This window comes from Rattus rattus, chromosome 12 (genome assembly GCF_011064425.1).
Source record: "Rattus rattus isolate New Zealand chromosome 12, Rrattus_CSIRO_v1, whole genome shotgun sequence".
Lineage (NCBI taxonomy): Eukaryota > Metazoa > Chordata > Mammalia > Rodentia > Muridae > Rattus > Rattus rattus.
This window is the reverse complement of record NC_046165.1, coordinates 70,582,360-70,596,687: the sequence shown is the minus strand read 5'-3', so window position 1 is coordinate 70,596,687 and position 14,328 is coordinate 70,582,360. Positions and strand designations below refer to the sequence as shown.

The following is a 14,328-nucleotide window of genomic DNA, read 5'->3' as shown; positions in this document are numbered from 1 at the left end:
GTCCTATGGACAAGTGACTGTTGAGTGTTTAACCCTAAATAGGACATCTATATTACCTGCTTCTAGGCTCAAGGAACGTCTCAGAAGAGAGGATGAAAACAGTGTAAGCTATGGAGGATGGGGAAGACTGTGGAGGATGGGGAAGAGGACTGTGGAGGATGGGGAGGAGAACTGTGGAGGATGGGGAGGAGGACTGTGGAGGATGGGGAGAAGGACTGGGAGGATGGGGAGAGGACTGTGGAGGATGGGGATGGGAGGATGGGGAGGACTGTGGAGGATGGGGGAGGAGGACTGAGGGACTGTGGAGGATGGGAAGGAGGACTGGGAGGATGGGGAAGGACTGTGGAGGATGGGGAGGAGGACTGTGGAGGATGGGGAGGAGGACTGTGGAGGATGGGGAGGAGGACTGTGGAGGATGGGGAGGACTGTGGAGGATGGGGAGGAGGACTGTGGAGGATGGGGAGAACTGTGGAGGATGAGGAGGGGGACTATGGAGGATGAGGAGGAAGACTGTGGAGGATGGGAAGGACTGTAGAAGATGAGGAGGGGGAGTGTGGAGGATGGGGGAGGACTGTGGAGGATGGGATGGGAGGGGGGAGAAGGACTGTGGGAGAGGATGGGGAGGGGGGACTGTGGAGGATGGGGAGGACTGGGAGGATGGGGAGGGGACTGTGGAGGGGGGGGGGGACTGTGGAAGATGGGGGAGGACTGTGGAGGATGGGGAAGACTGGGGGATGGGGAAGGGACTGTGGAGGATGGGGAGGAGGGACTGTGGAGGGGGTGGGGAGGAGGACTGTGAAACACTGTCTCTGGACTCCAAATGTCATTGCATTCACGAACCCTTGCCGTTGTGGTTACCTGCATCAGGAAGAGGGGAGGGGCTCATGGCCCTGAGGGGCTGGCAGAGGAATTCTTTTCTTCAGTGGTCTAACCACTGTTGCACTGCCCATGCACCAGTAAATAACTCCCCACCAATGGCCGCGTAAACAAGCATTATTAAACTCAGCAAGGGGCAAAAACAGATGGGAAAGTGGGAGGGGGACTTGTTGAGAAACAGAGGTGGTTCATAAGAGCAGGGGAAGGGGAGGAGAGAGGGCAAAAGAAGTGAAAATGACCCAAAATCATTGAATAAAATTATCAAAAAATTAACATTTTTAAAGACAACTTTTCTCAGGCAGATGGTAAGGCCCAACACCTGATTTGTCTTCTGACTCCATTCACAAACTGGCACAGGCACACACATACCACAATTGAAGGTTACACACACACACACACACACGCACACACACACACACACACCACACCACACACATGGGGAGACACACACACACACACACTGTGGAGGATGGGACCACACACACACACACACCACACCAGGACACTGTGGAGGATGGGGGAGACACACACTGTGGAGGACACAGACAGGACTGTGGGGACACACACACACACACACCACACCACACTGTGGACCATGGGGACACACTGTGGACCACACACACACACACCACACCACACACACACACACACACACACTGTGGACATGGGGAGGGACACTGTGGGACACACACACCACCACACACACACACACACACACACACACCATGGGACACACCTGTGGACACACACACACTGTGGACACACCACACACACACACACACACACCACACACACACACACACACACACAGGGGGGAGGGGGACTGATACACAAAACTGTATTACAGGGCTTGTGAAACACTGTCTCTGGACTCAAATGTCAATTCTGAGACCCCTTGGCAGTTGTGACCCTCATCTGCAAAAAGAAAAGAGTGGCCCTGAACTGGCAGATCTTCCTTTTCTTCACCATCACCACTCTGGGGTCCAGACTGCCCCCCAGTGCCTGCTTGACTCTTAGGGAGTACAGTATGAGACCTACTGGCCAGAAAAAGAAGGCACATGAAGAAATGGGGCACTGAGACATGGGGGAGGAGGTCAAGCTGCCTTTGTTTACACATGACAATGAGCTACACATAGAGAAACTCAAGACCCCAGTCAAAACCTGTTAGAACTGACAAATTCAGTAAGGTTACCAGCCTTAAAGAAACAAAAGCAGCTTTTTCGACACCAATACTGAAGTTGCTGGAAGACAAATCAAGACCCATTCTCATTCACAAAAGCTGACAAAAATAAGGCCCCTAGAACGAATGTGAACAAGGAAATTAATGATTTCTCCAATGAAAATCACAAAACAACACTAAAAGTTAAGGAGGATACACACAGGCACACACACACACCACACCACACACACACACACACACACACACCACACCACACTGCACACACACACACAAACACACATGCACACACATGCACACACACACACACACACACACACACACACACACACACACACACACACACGAGCAAGCATGGTGGCACATGCCTTTGATCCTTTGATCCCAGCACTTAGGAGACAGAGGCAAGTGGATTTCTGTGCATTTGAGATCAGCCTGGTCAACACAGAGTCCCAAGACAGACAGGACTATATAGGGAGACCTTGTCTCGAAAAAGAAGAAGGGAGGAGGAAGGGGGAGGGGAGGAAGAAGGGGAGGAGAAGGGGGGACATGGATTGGAGAAGTGCTAAAATGTCTGTATTGCCTCAAACAACCAACAGAGCCAGTGCAGACACACAATGACACTCTTCACAGAGGAGAAAGAAACAGTCGCAGCTGATAGGAGATGGCTGCCCAGCATAAGGACCTGAGTTCAAATCCTCAGAGCCCACACACAACTCTGGGCACGGTCACACTACTGGTGGCAGACACAGAAGCGTCATCGGGCTTGCTGGCCACCAGCCTCCATCCAGGTTCAGAAAGTCACCTTGTCCCAGTGTGTCTTAGTGGAGTAAGTTAGACCTCGAGGGAGCAAAACACCTGCTATCTCCTTCCGGTTCTGCTTACGCAGACACACAGATTACTTTTTGTTATTAAATCACAAAATTTATATGGGGGGGGGCACTCAATAGCTGGAGCAATCCTGAACAGAAATGAAACTTGGGAGCCGGAAGCCGGTTTGAAACCAGCCTGGTCTACACAGCAAGTTCCAGGTCAGCCAGAGATGCACAGTAAGACCCTGCCTTGATTTCTTTTTAAGGTGATAATAGAACAGTGCTCAAAAAAAGAAGAGGGAGGAAGAGGGCTCCCAGAACCTGGGAGGGGCAAGGAAGGCGGGTTGGGGTGTGGAGGGGGAAATAGAAAGACTGATAGACCAAGGGTGCAACTGGAAAGGACCAATTACTGCTAAGATTACACAGCACAGTCAGACTATGGTTGGCCACACTTTACTGAGGACTTCAAACATTCCTAACAGAGAGAAATGACAGTATACATATGGGATGACAGGAATGCCCGCCCGTCCCCAGCTGATGATGACTCACGCTGTGCATATGGATGGAGAGATGGCTCGGCCATTAAAGGCCAGGCTCACAACCAAAAATATAAAGTGCCACACTGTATCCTGTAAGACACACGGCGACTGCATATTAATACATGATTAAAAATCCGCTCATGGGCTGGAGAGATGGCTCAGTGGTTAAGAGCGCTGACTGCTCTTCCAGAGGTCCTGAGTTCAAATCCCAGCAACCACATGGTGGCTCACAACCATCTGTAATGGGATCTGATGCCCTCTTCTGGTGTGTCTGAAGACAGCGACAGTGTACTCATATACATAAAATAAATAAATAAATCTTTTTTTTTTTTTAAAAATCACTCATGAGCCAGACACAGTGGCACGCACTTACAATCCTAGTACTTCAGAGGCTGGGCCACAAAGATGCCAAGGCCAGAGTGGGTTCTGTGGTGAGTTCCAGGTCAGCCTGTGCTATACAGCAAGACCCTGTCTCAGAAAAAGGAGGAGGAGAAAAGGAAGGAAGGAAAAATGGAAACTCCTGGAAGTGCATAAAGGCTAACTAACTACCCCAGTGCACCCTTACCCAGAATCATTATAAATCTACAAAGCTGGAACCGGTGTATGACGCCATAAACAGGCCCGCAGCTCGGTAATCTGATAAATGCGAGGAGGTGCAGCAATATAGGCGTGATGCCATCCCCACCTCATTAAAAAACAAAACTAAAACCCAACCTATCCTTGAAGGAGAACAATTAGGAAGATCATGCCAGTTGCTACAGGCAACCAGCAGCATTAGGGGCGTGGGGTGAGCGACTTTCTTCCTTTTGCAGCGGGTGGAGGGATTCAAGACAAGTTTTCTTTTTGTAGCCCTGGCTATCCTGGAACTCACTCTGTAGACCAGGATGGCTTCAAACTCAAAGAAATCCACCTGCCTCTGCCTCCTGAGTACTGGGCCTAAAGGTGTGCACCACCACCACCTGGATCTACCTTTATTTTTTAACACTATATTCAATTAATTGTTTGTTTATTTGTTTGTTTGTTTATGACATGGTTTCGATACGTGGACCAGGCTGGCCCCAGAAACCCATCTAGCTGCCTTCTGGAGTTAAAGGCATTAACTCCATTACATCCAACCTGTTTGCTTGCCTTTGGAGACGGGCTCTCTTCTATGCAAGGCTGGCCTCAAACTTGCTAAGGAAGAGGTGACCTTGAACTCCTGGCTCTCAGGAGACCTCCATCTCCCAGACGCTGGAGTTACAGGTACTAACTCGTACATACAGTCTGTGCAGTGCTGGGGAGTCAAAGCGTGTCTTCATGCATGCGAGGCAAGCACTTGAACTGGCTGCCTCACTGAACCTTAAACTAAGCTGAACTGAATTTTCATGCAAAACTCTTTAGGGGTATCACTGGCCGTCGAACCCAGAGCCTCCGCTTGAGAGCTTATTAAGCTATACCCTGGCGGTGTACATTAATTTTTACAATTAAAAAAAAAACTGTCACAGGCATTCATTTCCCAACTCCTACCTCCTCCTCCTCCTCCTCCTCCTCCTCCTCCTCCTCCTCCTCCTCCTCCTCCTCCTCCTCCTCCTCCTCCTCCTCCTCCTCCTCCTCGACTGGACTCACACCCCTGCTCCTGTCCAGTCCTCCACATCACCAATCCTGCCCCATCTCTACTTACAGATGCAGGCAGCGGCCAGCAGGCGGCCAGCAGCATAGGGAGCGCCACAGCTCGGGAAGAGGGGCTGCACCATGTAGTTGGCAAAGGTGATGGCAATGACGGCCTGGCTGGTGGGTTCAATGATGAGAAGAGAAGTCCAGAGGCGGATGAAGGCGAGAAATCCCCCGAAGGCCTCCAGGATGTACGCATAGCTGGCCCCGGATTTCTTAATGGTGGTACCCAGTTCGGCATAACACAGGGCCCCAAAGACGGAGAAAATGCCCCCAACAGCCCAGATGACCAGCGAGAGGCCAAAAGAGGCACTGTACATGAGTACGCCCTTGGGGGAGACAAAGATCCCGGAGCCGATCATGTTCCCCACTATCAGGCACACGCCATTAAGCAGCGAGATCTCCTTCTTCAGTTTTACCTGCTCAGTCGCAGGGCCCGCCCCATCCCCCTGAGCAGAGCCATCTGCCTCGTCTGCCTCGTTCTGAGCGGCCACTTCATACTTGGTGCTGGCGACCATGGCGGAGAGAAGGCAAGTCTTCACCAGCTCCCTTGCATCGCCCTCTAAGGAAGAAAGAAGGCTGTGTTGTTGGTAGCTGCAGAATCTCTCCCTTCCACCCCACGGGGCCCAAGACAGTCAGCACCCACCAACCCAGAGACCCTTCTCACTTCTGTCTCCCCACAACACCCCAAAGGCTTGTCAAAATGGCTCTGACTTGACTGTTCCCCCAGAAAAGCATCAGTAGGGTGCAGCATACCTCATTTATCTGACAACGAAACCCTCGGCTTATTATGACACAGGACAGGAATGAGGTAGCTTGGTAAAACTTTTTTCTGCCTCCCCACCACCCCCGGCCCCGCAACCCTCCCCCCCACCCCCAAAGCCTCTCTTCCCTCTGATTTCAGTTTCAAATGTCTCTATGCTGAGACGCCTGCATGAGGAACCAGCCCTGAAAGCAACGGGTTTGCTAGATCCTCTTTTTGCGGATTTGCTGCTCTTTCCCCTAAGGAGTCTGTGTGCTAGGCTGAAGCTTTTAGAGCGCTCCTGCTACAGATGCACGGCCACCTCCCTGTTCGGGAATATCCATTAACAAATGGTCAGCTGGCATCTTAGATGTTGGCAAAGCCCAAGCAGCCCCACCCATCCTGAAAAAGAAAGGCAGGCGACTCTCTTTGTACCGCTTTTTTCCTTCTCCAGATACCTGTCCTAGCCTCTAGCATCCCGGGCCTCCTGCCGCCAAATCTCTCCCATCCACACCAGCCAAAAAAAAGTAGGAATGAGCTTGGGGAAGGGTGGCCCAAATACATAGCAGAACCCAGAGGTGACTGGAGGCAGTGGGAGGTGGCTGCCCCACCACCACCACAGAACTGCTGCAGGCATAGCAGAGCAAACCGAGGAAAAGAAAGGACTAAAAGCCCGGCGGCAGATGCCCCGAAATACAGAGCTAGAGACAGCTGCACAGCTGCACAAAATAGGAACGCTTAATCAGACAAATGGCGAAACACTCCCGCAAGAGGCTCTGGAGCTGAGGAAGTGACTGGACGTACAGAGGACAGCAGAGGGTTTAGCGAGGGGACAGGGTGGGGCACACTCACTCCCTGCCTCTGGATATAAGGAGGTTCCCACAGCGATGGCCAGGCGCAGTCTCTGAGACAAAGAGGCACACACACCCTCCAAGAGCAGTGGTCTGACAACTCCTCCTTCCTCCAGCAGTAAAAGGGAAACCCAGACAAATGCCTACCGGATTTAAGTCAGGTCAAGAGGGGAGGAGGAGGTGAGGGAGCTAGAAAAGGAAGGGGTGAGGAAAAGGGAGAGGAACGTTGAGCAACCATCTGGGTCCAAGGTTCACGGGCCTTTCACATCTGCGAAAGGGGCAGCTAGGAGCTCCTGGCTCAGCACTTTCTGTGATAAGAAGGTGCTCGGTCAGGATTCTCCTTTGTCGGTTCTGCCCCAGGACAGGAGGCCCGGAGGAAGGGACAGCTAACTGGGTGTGCTCTCTGAAACCCCCGGAGAGCCTAATAAGTTACCAAGGACAGACAGCCGGTGGCACAGACCTCTTCCCACGCTTCCTCCACGCTCCACCCAAACCTCACTTCTCTCTCAGCCGAAACAAGAAAGGCAGGAAGGTTACAGAACGCGGCACATTGTTCATAGGCTGAGATTGGAGGAAGTATGAGAGTGAGAGCGGTTCAGACGCCCTGCGTGGCGCTCTAAGTGAGAGCCCTGTACACTTCCCCACACACAGAGAGAGGGGTGGCTGCCTCTCGACTCAAGTCATCACCCCAAAGTCTGAGCCTCGAGCTATTTCAAAAGAAATATGGCTCAGAAATGTGATCAAGCTTCTGGATACAACTCCACCCCACCAGTATACTCTTTCACCCCTAGGGAAACGCGCTAAAGCCTCTGCAGCTTCCGAAACTTCCTGTGAATGTCCCAATACAAGCGTCCCTCGATTTCTTAAAAACATGTGGAGGCTCAGACGTGATTGCCTCATCCCTGTAACCCCACCACTCAGAAGGCTGAGACAGGAGGATCCTATTTGGTTAAGGCCAGACTGGGCTACAGAGTGAACCCTCATGTCAAGAGGGGGGCTGCCCACAATGGAAGCCCACAATGGAAGGAGAAGAAAACTTCCCACTGTTCTCTGAGCTTCACTTGTCCATGCGTGCACGCACACACACTATAATAAAATAATTAGCTGGGCATGGTGGCACACACCTTTAAACCCAGCACTCAGGAGGCAGAGGCAGGCAGCAATCTGAGTTCAAGTTCAAGGCCAGCCTAGTCTGGCCTACAGAGGGAGTTCTAGGGCAGCAAGGGCTATGCAGAGAAACTCTGTCTCAAAAACCTAATATATATATATATATATATATATATATATATATTTCTATATATATAGAAAGCTGGAGTATAGCTCAGCTCAGTGGTAGAGTGCTTATCTACCCTCATGCCAAAATAGTGTGGAAATGAGGTTTCACTGAGCTATGCTAGACAGGCCCAGAATAAACAGAAAAAGTCCTACAATTTGAAAACCACAGTTTGTTCTACCTTTATAACCTACTTTAACTCTGGTGTACTGAGCCTTTTTTACAGCCTACCTGTTCTGAAACCCAACTGTCTATCCCTCCTCCTGCCTCCTCTTCCCCTCTTTGGTTATTCTACAGAAACAAACCGAGACAGTTCATCTCTGTGCTCACTCGGCTTCCCATTCGGACCCCTTAAGTCCTTCAGCTAAACCAAGATGGAATGCTGGGCCTAGGCCTCCCAAAGACCATGCCTGAGGGTGGAGAGATGGCTCAGAGTGCTGTCTGTTCTTGAGAAACCAGGCTCCATACCCAGCACCCGCATGCCAGCTCACAACTTGATGCCCTCTGCTAGACTCCATGGCTGCTGATACGCACATAGCAGGCAGACACAGGCAGGCAAAACACCCATACACGTAAAAACACATTTTAAAAAAAACTTTAAAGATCGTGTTTCTCACAAGACAGCCCTACGACCATCTGAAATCCATCTTGAAGACACTGTCCTTTTCTCCCAGCATCCCCTGCAGCGTGTCCGTGATGGTAATGCTAACATTGCTTGAGTTCTTGTCCAGGCCAGACATGCCAGCGCACATTTCGGTGCATTAGTTCAGTGGAATGTATGCAATCCAAAAGCAGGGAGTACACACTCTGCAGGGTGCCAAAGCAGACAGGAGGCAGGCAGCAAAGATCACAGAGCTATGCTGTCTCCTCAGCTTCCAGCAATCTGGCCCTCCATTGTCTCTGGTCACTTGACCATCCCTTTAGACAGGAAACCACTCCAGGTGGCTCTGTAATGAATTACCTAGCACGGACTAAGATTAGATTGGAAAGCAAGCCTCTGTAGTCTTTAGAGGGCAGCATGGGCGGAAGTGCTGTCATTGCCTTGGGGCTGCACCTCCCATTCTCATTTTGGGTGAGGAGAGGTCACAATGTCTACCCAGAGTGCTTTGACTTCTGTTACAGACACAGAAACACACATCAAGACACCTGCCCTTTTAGGATCAAAATGCACTTGCTGTCAATGGCGTACAGACTTGAATGTGAATCCCTGGAAAGGAGAAAGGAGAAAAGGACGTGAGGGTCCATGAGATTGAGCTCATGGTTGGCCCCCCCAAAAAAAACCAACCAACCAAACAAACAAACAAACCCCCAGTGAAATCCTTAAGGAACTTAAGGATGGATGGAACCCACACTCCAGCAAACAGCACCCCCTAGTGGTCTCATCAGGAAGTACAACAAATGGAATCTTCTTCCCAGCTTCCTAAGCCCTCTGCAACCAGGCAGGGCAGGCTGCCACTCACGGAGATGTTCCCTCTTTCCTCACCCACTGCCTAGCACCAAAGACAAGAGGACGCCACTTTTGGCTCTCGCTGTCCCGCTTCCACCGTTCAGACAGCCTGGTAAAGCAGCATCCCCTAGGCTCTCCCCCTAGGAGGAACTCAGCCAGGGCAGATTTTATAGAAGCTGACACACTGCTTGTCATTTTCCTTTTCTTTTGCTGTGCTCATCTCTAAGGACATCACGGCTATTCCAGAAAAAAAAAATGCACTCATTCTACAGCCTAAGGAAGTTTCCAATCCAGGGCTTCCAAGAGCAGGCAGCAGAACCCCCCCAGGCACGAGTGCCTGACAGAGCTGCCAGCCAGTGTTAAACAATCATGCTTCATGCTTCAACAGCAACACCAAAACGCCCTTCCTCCAGGAGCCTACCAAGCTCAGGGAGCTCCTGTGAGAACACACTTTGTCCCCCCAGAGACCCCAGGGCTTGCCTTCCTCGCTGTGCAACTAGCCTGGATTGCCTCCCTTAACAACAGAAACAAAACAGATACATAGTAGTGAAGTTCGACTCCTTATCCAGCCTCCATAGCTGCTCAGCCCCTCCCTCTCCAGTTCGCCATTTGTTTTTCTATAGTCCACTATAGCTAAAACCGTCCCTTAAAAAAAAAAAAAAGTGAATTTAAAAAAAGAAACTGTTTACTGCTCTGACCAGAGCTTCCATTAACTAAAGAGCTGAAGTCCCCGGACAGAGCACTCTACCCAGACAGTGCCAGAGCTAGGGGCCAAGAAATAAGGTTCTTCCCCTCTCTTTGGCCAAATTTCAGGTATTCCATCCTCCTCCTGTGCTTCCCTACACATTCGTTTTCCTCGCTTCCCCGCCTCTTACCTGTCTGGAGGCCTCTGGGCAAGTGCAGGGAGGAGGGGGCTAGCAGCACACTGGGGTGAGGAGAGGTAGGTAAGAGAATCGGGGGTGTGACTTCAGCAGCTGTTGACACGGAGGAGCAGAAAAGGCAGAGGGTGCCTGGGACTGAAATGGAAAACAGGAAAACACATGTGTGACTCTAGCCGGCGGTGGGGAGGGGCCAGAGGACGAGCTTGGGCTGAGATTGCCTGGTCAGACCGGGAGGACCTCAGAGCCGGCTGGCACCCGGGTATCTTCTCTGTTGGGCTCCTCCTCCCCACCTCAGCCCGTTGCCTTCCTTCCTCCTTGTTGCCCTAGCTTGCTGAGTGTTTAAGTGTACCCTCCTGAGGCCCCTCTCGACCTCTCCTCCATTCCGTGTCCTAACTCTCCAACCCTGCCTTCTGTGCTCACTGCCTTTGATCTCAAGATCCCACCTTGAGGCCATTGAAACTCTGCAGTCCTATCTCAAGAGTTTGTGCCATCTCAGCCTGGAAAACAAGCCCAGGAGGCCAATGCATACCAATGAAGGCCACCTGTGAGTACAAACAAGTTTGTACCCAGATATCAGTGAGCTCCCTCCCAGCTCAGATCCCTAATTGGCTGAGGAGTTGTGAACAATGAGACTGAATTACTAGGTAAAAACCAACTAGGCCCGTGCCACCCTGGGCACATTCCTAAAGTTGGCAGCCTTTCAAACCACTGTTATTTAAATATCTGTTAAATGTTTACTTTGCAGAAACGGAGAAAATGTGACCCTGGACTAAAAAACGAGGAGAGAACTGGGGAGATGGTTCTGCAGATCAAAGTGCTCGCCGTCAAAACCTGACAAGCTGATATAAGCCCTGAAACCCACAGAGGAAAGGGGAAAGGCAACTCCCAAAAGTTGTCCCTGGCCACACATGGTGGGGTGGTGCAGAGTTTAATCCTCTAAACCCAGCATAGGCAGATCTCTGTGAGTTCCCAGGAGTTTGAACCCAGACTAGCTTACATAGAGAGATGTAGGGTAGACGGGATACATAGAGAAACTTTGTCTCAAAAATAAATAAATAAATAAATAAATAAATAAATAAATAAATAAATAAATAGCAGAGCTGTCCTCTGCCTCCACACATGCACTGTGGATACACGTACACACATACACTAATAAAAAAAAAAAAAGAAAAAGAATTTAAGGGGCTGGAGAGATGGCTCAGAGGTTAAGAACACTGGCTTCTTTCAGAGGACCTAGATTCAATTCCCAGCAACCACATGGCGGCTCACAAATGTCTGTAACTCCTGTTCCAGGGCATCTGACACCCTCACACAGACATACGTGCAGTCAAATCACCAATCTATATTAAATAAATACATAATAAATAAATAAAGTTCTTAAGTTTAAACTAGATGAGCCTCCTTATATTCAGAATCAGAGATATAATTTTCAGAAGATACTTCTTAGTAGGCATTTTAAGCCACTGAAGATGTAGCCAGTATAAATCTCTGTCCAGGGGAGCGGCACGTCACAGCACAAGAAGTATTCGCACAATCCAGGTGTGACCGCTGCCTTTGGGCAGCCATCTGTTCCATAAATTACTCCAGATGTGGTCCAGATAAGGACTCGAGAATTCTCACCGGAGACTGGAGAGACGGCATATGCTGCTATTCCACAGCCACCTCACCCACCTCAGGCCGCTCCTGACTGCCTGGATCTCCAGGTCATCTGACACCCTCTTCTGGCCTCTCTAGGCTCTTATATCCAAGTGCAGTACTCACTCACAGCACATATATACGCATAAAAATCATAGAGTAAACTTTAAAAAGAATTCTGACCGCATCCCTAGATGGGGAGCCAAGTTATATGTTACCAAAAGGCAGAAGCCAGAGTTCGCTGGCACCAAATCAGAAGTATCCCAGGGAAAACGTGAGGTTCTTTTAGATTCCAGGCCACTTCCTGGCTGACCTGCCCTTTAATCTTACTCTGGGGACAAGTCCAGGTTATCAGTGAGGGAGGTTCACAGGAAGAGAGACAGAGCTGGCACTGCTTTCCCTCTTGCTGGGACCACACAACAACCTCACTCCCACCACAGAGCTTTTGCAATGTCAGTTTGACTGTTGGGCTGTTCTTCCTGCTGAGAACATTGTTCTCTGTGACATTTTTCATTCCTGGTACTTTCTGTCATCATCTCAGCCAATAGCAGATTAGCATCATAAGAGCTCTGTTCCCCATTGGACCCTAAGAAGGCGGGGAACCTCACACAAACCACCAATATATGAAGAAAGGAAGAAAAGGAAGAAAGAAAGAAAGAAAGAAAGAAAGAAAGAAAGAAAGAAAGAAAGAAAGGGTTGATTCTGTCTCTGATTTCCCGGCTGGGTGGGCTCCTGGATGGGTCCTTGAATTTGCCATCCAGGCCACCCAGTGTTGATACCCTTAGCTTCAGAACTGCCCCCTTCACTATCCCTACGTAGAGTAAGGAGAATTCACAGATACTTAATCTTTCCTGTTTTGATGCACTTAAGGGAAAGAATGTGGTTTTCACTTTTACTGACAGGCCTAAAACAGTTTGAACTTGACTTTTGGGCCGGCAGACAGAGCACTTACCTAGCAAGCACAGGACCCGGGGTTCCACCTCCGAACAGCCGGTGCAGTGGCAGCGTGCCAAGTTTAGGGCTCGCCATGGTCATTCAAACTCAGATGTGGAGGCAGAAAGATCTGGAGTTGAAGGCCAGCCTCGATACATATTGAGTCTGAGGTTGGTCTAGACTGCCAAGAACCTGTTTCCAAAAAAGGAAGAACAGAGAAGATGACGGAAAAAAAATGAAAGGGGGGAGGAGTGCGGGGAGGACAGGAGGGACAGGTTCCGTGGGTGAAATGGCGAAGTAGCTAAGATTGATAGCTGCCCAAGCAGTAAGACCTGAGTTCTAATCCCAGCTCCCTGGTAAAAAGCTACTATGGGTGGAGACAGGAAGATTACTGACACTTGCTGGCTGCCAGCCTAGCACCAAATAGGGTGAGAGGCCTTGTCTCAAGGGAATATACCCTGCATCCTCTGATGCCAGGTGTGTACAGGCACAAGCACCGCCCCCGCCACACACACACACACACACACACACACACACACACACACACACACAAAGCTCATACACCACACTCAACATACAGGTACACCAGAAACGAAATTGACTTTTGTTTTAGCTAATGGAAAAACTAAAAGGCCCACACCTAACGTTCTTTCCTGGAGACCCTCATCTAGATGTGGCCCATCCCCCTCCACCAGCGGGCTCACCTTTGCTTCTCTCCCAAGCTTCCTCCCCCGTTACTCTCCATTCACTGGGGCTCCGTCCCGCACCTCTCTTTTGTTGGGTCTTTCTCTTGGTCTGCAGCTCTAAAATATCTACCGCTCAAGACCGGACCTAGCCACAATCATCCGGCTTGCCCTCGAATGGGCAGGAGCCGACCAGGGCTGGGCTCTTCCCTTTTATCTAAGAAGCTCTAGAATAAGGAATTGTGGTGAATGAGAGCGAAGGAAGCAAAGGTCTGAGAACCCAGAGACCCTATAAGCCGACCCCAAGCCCGGCCCCGCGCCTACATGATGAGTCCCCGGGGAATGAAAATGATTGCGGATACCCTTGGAGACGTGTCCTCTGCCCCAGGCACACTCAGCTTCCTCTTCCCTTCCCTCCCAATCCAGCCCGAGCTGTCAGCCAGACGGCGGTCTGACCAAAAATTCCAACCCTAGACAGTCCCTGCCTCCAACCGAAGAGCTGGCTGAAGGAACCCAGGCCGGGAATCCCCGGGGACAGCGGGGACGGGGGCGGTGCCTGCTTGCAGCCGGGGGGAGGGGTCTCCCGGACTTTATCTCTGCCTGTCTGTGTGTTCTGACTCTCCGCCCCCTCGGGGGAGCTGTTGCATCAGCTTCTAGGTCCCAAATTAAAAAAGTGGCCACGGTGCCCCGAAAGCGTCCTGAGTAGTCGCCAGGAGGCAGCACTTAACCAAAAATAGCGGCTGCAAAGGTGACTCGAAGACCGAACTTGTCCAGTGAACCTTTCATCAAACCCAAGCAGAGACAGATGGGGTCTCTGAACTTGGCAAGG

The 14,328-nt window shown here is 50.6% G+C and overlaps 1 protein-coding gene across 4 annotated transcripts in view; it reads right to left on the bottom strand.

Moving 5' to 3' along the window:
• Positions 1–12,914, bottom strand: part of Slc7a7 (solute carrier family 7 member 7) — a 48,056-nt gene extending 35,142 nt beyond the window's left edge. The window contains exons 1-3 of one of the 4 annotated variants that reach the window (XM_032917627.1): positions 12,836–12,914; positions 10,243–10,383; positions 5,065–5,616 (exon numbers count right to left, since the gene is read on the bottom strand). In XM_032917627.1, coding sequence (XP_032773518.1) covers positions 5,065–5,572 — 508 coding nt within the window. In that variant the 5' untranslated portion in view covers positions 5,573–5,616; positions 10,243–10,383; positions 12,836–12,914. The other 3 variants (XM_032917628.1, XM_032917625.1, XM_032917624.1) reach the window with 3 other exon arrangements.
• Between the last annotated feature and the right edge of the window lie 1,414 nt (positions 12,915–14,328).